Source organism: Ascaphus truei, chromosome 18, assembly GCF_040206685.1.
Source record: "Ascaphus truei isolate aAscTru1 chromosome 18, aAscTru1.hap1, whole genome shotgun sequence".
Taxonomy (NCBI): Eukaryota; Metazoa; Chordata; class Amphibia; order Anura; family Ascaphidae; genus Ascaphus; species Ascaphus truei.
Window position 1 is genome coordinate 19,690,177 of NC_134500.1, and position 11,928 is coordinate 19,702,104.

General features: G+C 40.0%; 1 protein-coding gene across 1 annotated transcript in view; it reads left to right on the forward strand.

Moving 5' to 3' along the window:
- The window catches only part of LOC142469003 (tetratricopeptide repeat protein 24-like), a 44,279-nt gene extending 33,319 nt beyond the window's left edge, over positions 1–10,960 (forward strand). Inside the window, exon 9 of the mRNA XM_075575794.1 lies at positions 10,344–10,960. Within this exon, the coding sequence (XP_075431909.1) occupies positions 10,344–10,446 (103 nt within the window). The 3' untranslated portion in view covers positions 10,447–10,960. The remainder of the gene's footprint in view (positions 1–10,343) is intronic.
- The last annotated feature ends 968 nt before the right edge of the window (positions 10,961–11,928 follow it).

Below are 11,928 nucleotides of genomic sequence, written 5' to 3' on the forward strand. Positions count from 1 at the left end.
GGCTGACGCCTCACAGCGCGTAGGGAACCTGGCAGTGAGAAGGGACTGGGGCCGGCTCGGGAGGAAGTCATGGGTAGGTGAGTGACGCGCACACCGCCGACCACAGCGGGTCCTCAGCCTAGGCAGCTTCACAGTGCTGGGGAAGAGACCAGCGCCATTCAAATGAATAAGACCTAAATCCCTGCAGCATGGGGAAGCAGCTTCATGTCGTATTGAAGAAGGCTCATAGTGGAATCATACTGAGAAATATTTATATTAAACCTTATTTTTGTAGGGACCTCTAAGCCACGGTGCCTGTAACCTTGGATTTACTGCTGTAATATTTTCTGGTTTTCATGAGCCCACAGCTAGTTATTAAAAATTGTATTAATTGAATTCTTCATATTATTTATGAAATATGCGTTCCACTCTTCGGTTTTCTGACCTGACTTTGCAAAGTAATTAAATATAACTAATAACTACTTCATTATAAAATGACTAGTAAAAAATGCCTGGAAGGTTATTGGAAGAAAACAAATTGCAAAAAGGAGAGAGCTTGAAATTGACAGGAAGGTATTTCAGCGAGTTTCAGCAGTTACAATTATATTCAGGGTTGCATTGATCTGTTGATGTTCCAAGTACACGTTTCCAAAAATGAATTGCCCCTTTGTAGCTGGTAAGATGATCCAGAGTTTTATATGCTTCTATTTATTAAGATGTACCACGTGTGAGCACATTCACATGTCTCAGACAGGTCTGCAACCCTGCCATTCCCCGTTATCTCTTAGCATACAGTGCTTCCACTGCAGCTAGGGATTCTGAGAAATGACATGCAAATGAACACACACTGTCACTTTTTGCTTCTTGTCCATTTTAACATAGACCCCTATAATCTTATGCCTGCCGTATTACACAGCTTTTCAGCACAGTCTGGGTTAATGAAGTGCAGAGCCAATAATCCTACTCACAGACAGCTATTTTGACCACTCTACAGTGGAGGGTTTTTGTCACTTTTTAACTCGCCATAACTTGTTTTCTGTTGGATTTATGAAGATAGAAGCTTAAAAAATGCAATATACACTTTACCAAAAATACATAAGTATATACATGAAGTTGATTCCAAGATAGATACAGATAGCTACGTCACCACCAGGGTTTTTAGTTTGTCACATATATATATATATGTATATATATATGTATATATATATATATATATATATATATATAAAAGGTAATACGTACAATTACTTTAAAAGCATCAATCCATATGTATGTTACCATAGTGTGATATTTGTTGGAGTTACTGCAAATGCTAGGAATGTAAAAATCTAAAACAAAACACCCCTAACACTATTCTGCAACCAGCAGGATTTAAATCTCCAATGTACTAAATTGTACAATGTTTAAGAGGTGAACCATGATTAAGAAATACTTGGCCCTCAAATAAGTGAAATCTATTACTCATAACAAGAACAACAATGAAATAATGTTGCAAATATATAGAAAAGTAAAGCCAATGGTATGTTTATTAAGACATTCAGTTTTGTAATCGAATATGCTATTGCCAACCTTACTCCGTGCCATCGTTTTGAGTTTTACAAGAAGCAGAGTACTCCAGAATTGACAAAAACATACTACTTTATTGCTTAAACTTCATGATAACATGGTAGTGTCAAAAACCAACCTTGTAACTGCAGAATTACTTTCCTCAGGATGTTTATTAGGAGTGGCTCAGTGAATAAAGACACTGTCTGGCACTGAGTTTGAAGCAGGGGAACCTGGTTGGCTCCTTGTGACCTTGGGCAAGTTACTTTATCTCCCTGTGCCTCAGGCACCAGAAACATAGATTGTAAGCTCCACGGGACAGGGACCTGTGCCTGCAAAATGTCTCTGTAAAGCGCTACGTAAAACTAGCAGCGCTATACAAGAACATGCTATTATTAATTATTATTTATTATTATTATTACAGACTAGTAGCAGAGCACATACATGCCCACATACATGCCTACCCTCCACTGGCACTGATCTCCCTGGTACTATTCTGTAATACTTGCCCTGATGAAGTTTGTGCTGTAACCAAAACGTTAGCCTTTGTCTCTACGGTGTCATCATGAACCTTCAGCAATAACCCAGTAAACCTTTGATTAAATAAGCTATGGTGGGTAAAAATAGTAAAATACCCTGCAGCATACAGTGTACAGTAAATAAAAATACTACTTGTGAGCACATTCACATCTCAGACAGGTCTGCAGCGCTGCTTTCCCCCCATTATCTCTTCACATACAGTGCTTCCACTGAAGCCAGGGATTCTGGGTAATGACAGGCAAATAAGCACTTTTACATCCATTTTAATATAGGCTCCATAAACGTACAGATTTCAGCTCTCTATCTGGATATACGCTGTAATTGTACACTTTGCGACAGAGCGAGGCTTAACACGGAGGTGCACTGAGCACAGGATATTACTCTGCATCTCAGGAAGAGGCACACACCGGAATTTTACCTATGAGGTCTGACACGGAGAAAATGACCATCTCTCCGTAAGATTTGGCAAACAGCTGGGTCTCATTACATCACAGGAGGGATTTCTTCTAGGAGTGAGCGCTGTTATACAGCGGAATCAGACTGCACGTTGAGAGGATTTACTCCGTGCACCATCAGGTCTGCCTACAATACACCTATTTTACTTCTGAGATGGGTCATTCTCTAATTGGTGACTATTGTTCTCTAGCTGTAAGCTAATACACAGACTACAATTATTCTTATATGCTCCAGTGGTTACCTCCTCCTTACCATCAATTGCCTCCTCGCTCACAAGTTCCTCATATATGTCACTTGCATATTGCTGCTAACCATTTCATTTGATTTTTTTGTCAATATTGCTTTTTAAACACGCCAGTTTTGCATTGTTCTTGAGACTATTCTGGTTATTAATAAATTCCAGTTTATATTATTCATTGTACGGAACTGGCGCTTCTTTCTTTTTTGGTTTGTAGTTTATTATGGTCAGGCTTGACCATTTAGCAAGGCCTCTTCTGTACAGACTGTTCCTATGCTAACATCAATATTTCATCTACATATTCAATATTAACTGCACTTCACCTTCACCTCTTAAACATTTATAACTTTTTGCACATCACGGTTATTTCTATCACAAACTAGCGCTACTATTTGTTTTTTTTGTCCCATAAATGTATACCTGCCGTATTACACAGCTTTTTAGCACAGTCTGGGTTAAAGTGCAAAGCAAGTAACCCTACTCACAGAGAGCTATTTTGACCTTTTGCGTGTCATCAGTGTGAGGCTGGTTATATTGGCTTTGCAATGGGAAGCTGGAATAGGTTTCGACCGCACTTTATATAACTTATGGCGGGTACAAATGTGGTAGTAAGGTAACAAACCTTTGCAAATTCCAGGCTGCTCTTCTTAAAGTATAAATCAGCAAGACAGGGCAGAATGCAAAAATAAACCTAAAACACAAACAGTAGCTTCTGATGTGTGATCTCAACATCTCATACTGTACAGTGTACATCTGTGTCTCACTTCCTATGTTTGTCCAATTAGAAGTTGTAAAAGAAAATCAATAACATCGGTGTAAGGTGCTCTGGTTTCTTCCCCACAGCTATTCGTCTCTATTTCTATTTTTCTAGTGTTAATCAACTGAGACCACCATCACGAAACCCAATTCAAGCGATCCACGTATGTTCATGGAAAACTATTTTTTTTCTCTCTGATTTTAATTCTCACTCCTTTGAAAATATGATACGGAAATAATTTAAAAAGGTCTTTTTTTTTTTTTTTAATCGACAAATAAGGGAAATAATTTCAAAGATATATTTTTGTCTTATGTATATTTGATCCACCGATAAACCAGCTGTTCAACCTAATTAACATTTAATGAATAATCATTAAGGTGAACTCGGGGGAATACAGTAGGGGGAATATATGTACATGAAGTTAATCCAAAGAAACCCCTACTAGTTTGCACTCATGCATTCATACGGTATGTGGTGGATATGTTTATCCAGGGATATTAGTTTTCCCTCGTGGGACCATCCTAGTAGATCAACAGAGTATTATTAAAATACATTTTATTATACAATAATTGGCATTCATAATAATGTGAATATATATATTATAGCCTCTCTTGCATTCCCAGTAAAATCAACCCCACACTGATGAGACCCATCAAGGTCGAAACAGCTGTCTGTGGGTGGTTTTCTGGGTATGAACCTTAACCCTGGCTGTGCTCAAAGCTGTGACCATGCAGCAAGCTTAAGCCTATAGGGAACCATGTTAAAAATGGTTATTGAGGCAAAAAGTGACACTGTGTGCTCATTTGCATGTCATTTCCCAGAATCCCTTGCTGCAGTGGAAGTGCTGTATGCTGGGTGATAATGGGGAAAGGCGGGGTTGCAGACCTGCCTAAGACATACAGATGAGCATACAGCTATATTTGCATATTTGCTTTCCTGTGGAGGGTTTTTGTCACTTTTTTTACTCACAATAACTTAACTCAGTATATATATATATATATATATATATATATATATATATATATATATATATATATATAAACCAGAGGACTCTGGAAGTAGAACCATTCCTGTCTTTGCACTGTGGGCCCCCTGGTTCAGCAGCTATAGATGCTAGATATAGCACCTTTGGTGAAGAAAAATAACCACCTATATGATGCTGACAAGCCAACAAGCGAGATGGACGTTGCTATAAAGTGTTTTATTCTTTTTATTGGCACATATTGCTGTGAAGCCATCTCCCACTTGTTTAGAGACATTTCTGCACCATTCTTTTGAATGAGCAAGTTGGGAAGGCAAACAAAAGTTCAAGTTTACATTGATAAATGTGCCTCGATTATCATGTGCCTATATCTGCCAAGTATCTGTGCAATTCCTTGGATTGTGTTAAAGAAAGCTGCACAGTACGTTCCCCAGGACAGCAGCATATCGGAGCACGTTGACAAACAGCAATGTAATTCCTGTTCCCTCCTCCCGACTACAGTATGTTCTAAGATTCCCTTCAGTGAACACAATGTACTTACTCACTGCGGAGATCTTTCATTTTTCATGCGGGATATTTCTTCTCAATTTAATATTGTCGGTGCATTGAAACTTTGGCGAAATAGAATATATGGGGGGGGTTTTCACGGGCTGGAATCTCAAACATTATTTAGTTATTTTTTAAAGAAATTGTGTGTTATTTCTGGTTAGACTGCAGTGACAAATGAAGGCTGGAATATGTGTTTTATTATTGGGAGTTTGTAGAGAAATTGTAAGAACCTAATGTAAAGGGAGTGTCCGGTATCATAGATCTCAATGTAATCTCACATCACTTTTACCCCTCCAAATCTGACATGAAGATTCAAGGTAACTGCATTATCTCGCAGAAGAGATGCTTCTAACGATGGTGATAAATTACTGCTAAAGAAACTCAGTTTCAAATGAGAACTTTAGGTTAAATGACACTTTTTCAGACACTCCTGCTGTTACCAAATGGTCACTCTCACAGGCAAAGCCAGCCATGACATCACAAGAAGTGACCGTTGGACAGCAGAGAGGCATGACACATGGATGACCCCCCCCCCCACCCAATAACAGACAGACTTAACACACTACACTGTTTATGTGTTATAACTGCCACAGCTTTTATTACACACACTAAACCGAGACTTGAGCGCACGCTTACATGTGACTCGTGAGCCCCCCCCCCCTGCTGGTCAGCTAACCAGCTCAGCCACCATGGTCATCTATACCCACTGGTCATTTCGTCATCTGCCCAAAACAACCAAGGGCATTATCCCACTATTTGCCCTAAGACCCAGGCTGGCACCCTACGAAACCCCCAGCAGCTGTGGCAAATTAATAATGAAAAACAAATCCCGAAGTAACATATCACTACGTGTTATTTCTTGTTTTCATTTTTCTTTCTCACTTTATTGGGCCCAGCGAGGTAGCTCCGATAAGATCACGGCACGTTCCTACCTCGCGGTATGACATTTGTGTTATCACGGTATTCAGAAAGATTTATCGCAAGCCAGATATCGTTTGGTAGGAAAATGCCATACTGATCGACTTAGAAGTTTCTTTGTCTAAGATCTGTTTTTATTTTCATTTTATTAACATAGTATTGAAGCAGGGGGGGGGGTCTCTGGAGCTGAAACGCATTAATTTCTCCCCTGCTTCCCGAGGTACAGGCCTCCGTAGGGGGTGCTGGGATCTCCTGCAAGTTTAAATGTCCCAAGTCACGTGACGCAGGAGAATTAAAGTTGCAGGTGGTACCGGCACCCTATAATGGGGCCTGTACCTCGGGACGCAGGGAACCAGTTATATGTTATTAAAATGAAAACAGAGCTTCATACCTTAGCGTCTAACCGCTAAGGTAATGAAGGGGTTAACCAACACTACCCGGTTTGTTGGTAGTAGAGGGGGGTGGGTAAAGGTTATAGGTGCCCTGGGAGGGTGATTAGGCCTCCTGAGAGGATTAACCCCTCCTTTATCTCAGCTCTTACAACCACTAAGGTAATTAAGGCCTAACAACCCCCCACCCTCAGGGCAACCTACCCTCTTCACCCACCCCATCTACCACCATAACCACACAGAAATTGGCAAAAGTACTATTAGCCAAAGATGGTTAATAGCGCTTTTTCCCATTCAAATAATCAATACAGAGCAATACACTAAAATACATTACTATAAACAAAATACCCCAAATAGTTTGGGGCAGAAATCATAGCGTACAGAAGTAGCCAATGTCATTGCAATCCGTTGCCTGCTTCCACAAGTGAAATAAAGGGCCGCTCACTCGAAACAATGGTTGCTTGTCCCGCTGGTGCATTGTGTATTTGCCGCTGTAGCATGCCACGGGTAACGGGTTGCAGTAATGTTGGCTAAATCTGCATCTCTTTCCAGAAGCAGAGGTTAAAGGTTAAACCATGGTTTAAAGGTTAAACCAGAGGTTAAACCATGTTCCCTTCAAACAGAAGCTTTTGCTCACAGTTTTCCATTTAATGGAAAAGAACGTCACTTTTTACAACACTGATACTGAATTCAATATAATACATTTCTGTGTCCTTTCATTTTATACCTGGGTGAGTCCCATTAATCCTGCCTTTCACTCCATGCAGAAATATCAGTTAAAAAAATCTATTGGCGAAATGAACAAGTTCAAGCAATCGCGCCAACCAACCAGTTAAGTAACACTGCCTTTTGGGCACAAACATTATTTTATTCTGCAGGCTGCAGATGTGCTGTTTCTTAATAGCCCGGCTATCAAAAAGAAGCTCTCAGAAAGTAGAGTTACTAAGGGAATTATTGATGGTGCCCATTATGCAAAAGCATTTAGCTGAGCCTAACAGTCGTGGCTAGCAAATGTTTATCCTGCTGTGAATACTAAGCAACTGCCTTTTCTTTCTGTTAATTCCTATCTCATTACATCTCCACTACAGCAACTACATTCAATGTAAGGCATAGAAAGGGGATTTGGCGAGGTTTTTGGAAAAGGCAAACTAACCCAAACTCTGTCAATCTTGCTCAACCAGCTTGAGTTAGGACAGGGGTGCTCAACTCAGTCCTCAAGACCATCTCCCCCCCCCCCCCCCCAACAGGTCAGGTTTTAAGGATATCCCTGCTTCAGCAGAGGGGGCTCAATCAGTGCCCAAAGGCCACTGATTGAGCCACCTGTGCTGAATCAGGAATATCCTGAAAACCTGACCTGTTGGGGGTTCTTGAGGACTACAGTTGAGCACCCCTGAGTTAGGACATGGCATACAAACGGTGGACAATCCTGCAACATTATGATTGGTTAGTTAATTACCTTATCTGGAAGGTAATGACCAACATGTGGCAACTCTTGAGAATGGAGAGGAATATGGTGGACATCTCCACCCCTTCCTTTAACTTTCTCTGGGATGAGGGATCAGTTATCAAAATAATTCATTTTTCAAGAAAATACTGGGGAGTCCATGCTGACTATGGAGAGTCCCCCGTGTCTGATGTGAAAGGATCCTATAACTGGAAAGGAGTTAAATGGCTTATAAAGATTTAATGCCATTTGGCCAAACACAGGATGGTGTCCCTTTAACTATTGGCTCAAATGGGAAATTTCCTAAAACTGCCAGGGAAAACATGGTTAAACAAATTGTCTAACCTGGTGCTCCCGGACGTCATACTCTAGGAAACCTTTCCAGATCAGGGGTGAAAATTGTTGCTTTAATATAACAATAAAGAATTTGCATAAGTCAAAGTAGTGACTGACTTGACATGCTTGTTTCATTTAAAATAAGTTGGTTGAGCATTTTTTAAGATGGAACTCCCTATAAGATGTTCCTACGTTGGAGGTTACAGTACAATGTTGATAAGTAGCAGAGGTTTCAGATCTGCAAACAAAGTGGTAGCTGAACAGCAGAGTATGCACTTATTCGTCAGCAATTTCATCTCTCCGTTTGACTTTCAGCTTAGTAACTTGTTCTCAGGGCCCCCGGAGGCAAACACAGCCAACACACAAAAAAAAGCAACCCTGCACTTAAAAAGAAAGCTTAAAAGTGCATATAATACATGATGTTAGAATAATTAGGATTCAACAGAAAACAGATTTTTGAGAAGAGGAAGCATATCATTAAAATGTACTGACAAGGAATGGGAATCATGATTGGAGTATTAGTGAGAAACTAGTCAATGGGATGTACAGAGTCATCGATATTAAGTCCTATAAATTTGCATCTGATATAGCATCTTTTTTTATGATATCCCTGCTTACTTGAGAAAGTGTTCTCTTTTCCCAGGGTGAGTATTGGAGAAAGGTTTTTTTTTTTTTTGCTGAAGAGCAGCTGGCCTCAGCATGACATGCTAGACAACTGTGTTGCTCCATTGGGGATCAATTTGAAAGCAGTAGTTTTTCTTTCTTAAAGAGGCAATCAAACCGGGTGATTTTTTTTATTTAATTTTTTCCGATTTTTTATTTTTTATTTTTAACGTAGAATTGAAGCAGTGGGTCTCTGGACCTGAATCCCATTAATTTCAGCTCTGTAGCTACTCTGCTTCCAGAGATACAGAGCTCTGTAGGGTGTGCCAGTAGCCGCTCAGCTAGCAGGGTTCATGTAATGGAAGAGTTTCAATGCTCCTGCAGGCCAATAGGAAGCCGTGATGTCATCTGGTTTGGTTGCCTATTCGACCACCTGACACAGGAGCTTTAAAACCCAGTGAGCCCAGCCAGAGCTGCTACCAACATCCCATACTGAGGGTTGTACCTCGGGAAGCAGGTGGTCACCAGAGCTGAAATTAATGGGGTTCTGTTCCGGAGACGCCCCGCTTCATTCCTATGTAAAAAAATAATAATATACAACTGCGTTAATATTAACACTGGAGCCTCGTGGTACTTAGGATATGTACAACTAGAACCTTGCAGGCACTGGAATAAAACAAAATGACCACAAGTTAATCAAGTATTACTGGCTCTGTCAATGAAACACATGTTGGATACTACCAACCTTACTGGGAATGTCTGCCCTCTATTGATGTCCAGTACAGAGAAAACCAGTGGTTACATAATAGTATAGTTACATATACATAGTTGAGGTTGAAAAAAAGACATATGTCCATTGAGGTCAACCTACAGTATGTTAACTTTAGATGACAGATACTTATCCTATATTGGTCATTACAATATATTGATCCAGAGGAAGGCAAACAAAAAACAGTGAAACATCATCCTATGATTGTCTTAGAAAGGGAAAAATAAATTCCTTCCTGACTCCAACAATGGCAATCAGATTTCTCCCTGGATCAACATTCTTCCCATGTTTACTGATTTGGTATATCCCGGTATACCTTTCCCTTCTAAAAAGAGGTTCAACATTTTAATGAATTCCAAATTTTAACTGCCCTTACTGTAAAAAAAAAAAAAAACCTTTCCTTTCCTTTGTTCTGGTTTTAAAGTTTTAATCTTTAAAATCTCTTCAGCCAAAGAAAGTAGATACAGTAACAACCCTTAGCAAAGGGTGTGCAACCTATTTTTTTGATGACCCAACATTTTAAGGGTTGGATAAAACCAGAAATGAAAAAAGTTATGGTGGGTAAAAAAAAAAAAAAATAAAAGGGGCACACAAACCCACCATACTGTGCACATTTGCATGTCATTACCCAGAATCCCTGGCTGCAGTGGAAGCTCGGTTTGCCAAGCGATAATGGGGAAAGACAGGGTTGGACCGCAAAAGCGGGAATAGATTTGGGGATTGGATATATACAAAGATACTTGACAGACAAACCCACGTTCATTTTCTGATTGAAGAGATGTTGAAATAAACACTTAAAATATGTGCAAGATCTCATTCAGTTATTCCTCTCTTCAAGTCATGCAGGTAACAGGAAGCAAGAAGACCGAACAGTTGATCCCCCTGAGAGATCATTGGAAACCAAAGGGAAGACAAGTTCTACAGTATGCACAATTTCATAGATGGTAATATACATGGAGAACGTCAACCAGTCATAAAGATAATAATACACCGCTGGTGAAACGGCTTCCCTGGAGTGATCTCATGTGAATAACCAAGCAACATGTTCAACAATTCCTCCATTACCAGATGATGGGTTAATACAGCTCAACCCCCTTTATAACGCTGTGCTTTGGGTCCAAAGAATCACATCGCGAATACAATAAAGTATTTAAGATACCAATAATCGTGTTGTAAAGTATTCATGAATACGAAAATTGGGAGCCACGCTTGCATCGCTTGCATCGCGTTATAAGCGGATTCGCGTTGTAACGGATCGCTCTATAACAGGGTTAAGCTGTATTTCTGTTTTTCTATCAACCAAATCATATTTTCTTTTTCTAGTGTGTATATTATAATTTGTATCTTTGTGGGGTGATATATATATATATATCCCGATTGTGTCACATTGGATGAATATAATACTGAATGTATATGGTTTTCATTGTTGTAATAAAACCCTGTGTTTGGCGTACAGTACATCTTCCATAATGTGTTTGTATATGGAGTCCTGGCATAATGCCGGCACGGGTTTAGCCAATACTGGTTTTATATATCCTATATCAAGAGACTGACTGGCATGAAGAATTCAAATTGATATGACCCTAAATCCTTCCTATAAAAGGACCGATCGGATTAAATCTCTTTTGGCAATTTAAGAACGTTGACCTGCTACATCGTGTGAAAATGGGTTATCGATTCTTTATGTTCTAAACACAGATGGAAAGGTCCATTTGAAAGTGACCCAATTCCTTCTCCTTAACCCTTCCGCTGTCAGAGGGGCCTGCAACACATTGCTCTGCAGCAAAAGGCTTAAATAAATGGTAGGTTAGGTTTAGGATTCATAACTAAAGTGGTACTGAGTATCATCAGGTACCATCACATTTAACCAGTGGTCAAGCATCATAGAGCCTGCAAAGCACCACAGAGTGATTTATTAGTTATTTATTGTAAAATGTGGGTTTTCATGGGGAGTGGTATTCAAATATATGCTTCGAAGTTTAAATATAAAAGTTTAAAAATAAAGTATTCATTCTTTACCTTATATGCACCAGGGTATCCCCCAGAACTGAACCGCAGCACCCACAGCTTCGGGGAATCCCACAATTACCAAAATAATTTTTTTTTTTTACTAGTCCCAGTACTTGCCATGAAAAACAGAGATGGCTGCGGAATCAGCCAATCAGACGCTGCAATGTCATCGGGCGGTGGTGCCCTTTGGCTTTTGGCTTTCTATTCGCACCATTGCTACCTTGAATACGGTCCAAGATGACTTGCTGCAGCTGATCAGCCACAGAGGGAAGCTCACCGCTCGACGTGAACATAACCCCCGTAGCCTTACCCTAAAAACCCCTAATGTTAAGTCCTTACCCGTTAACCCCTTACCCTGAAATCCCTAACATTAATGCCTTACCCCAACGGCTAACCCCTTACTCTAAAACCCC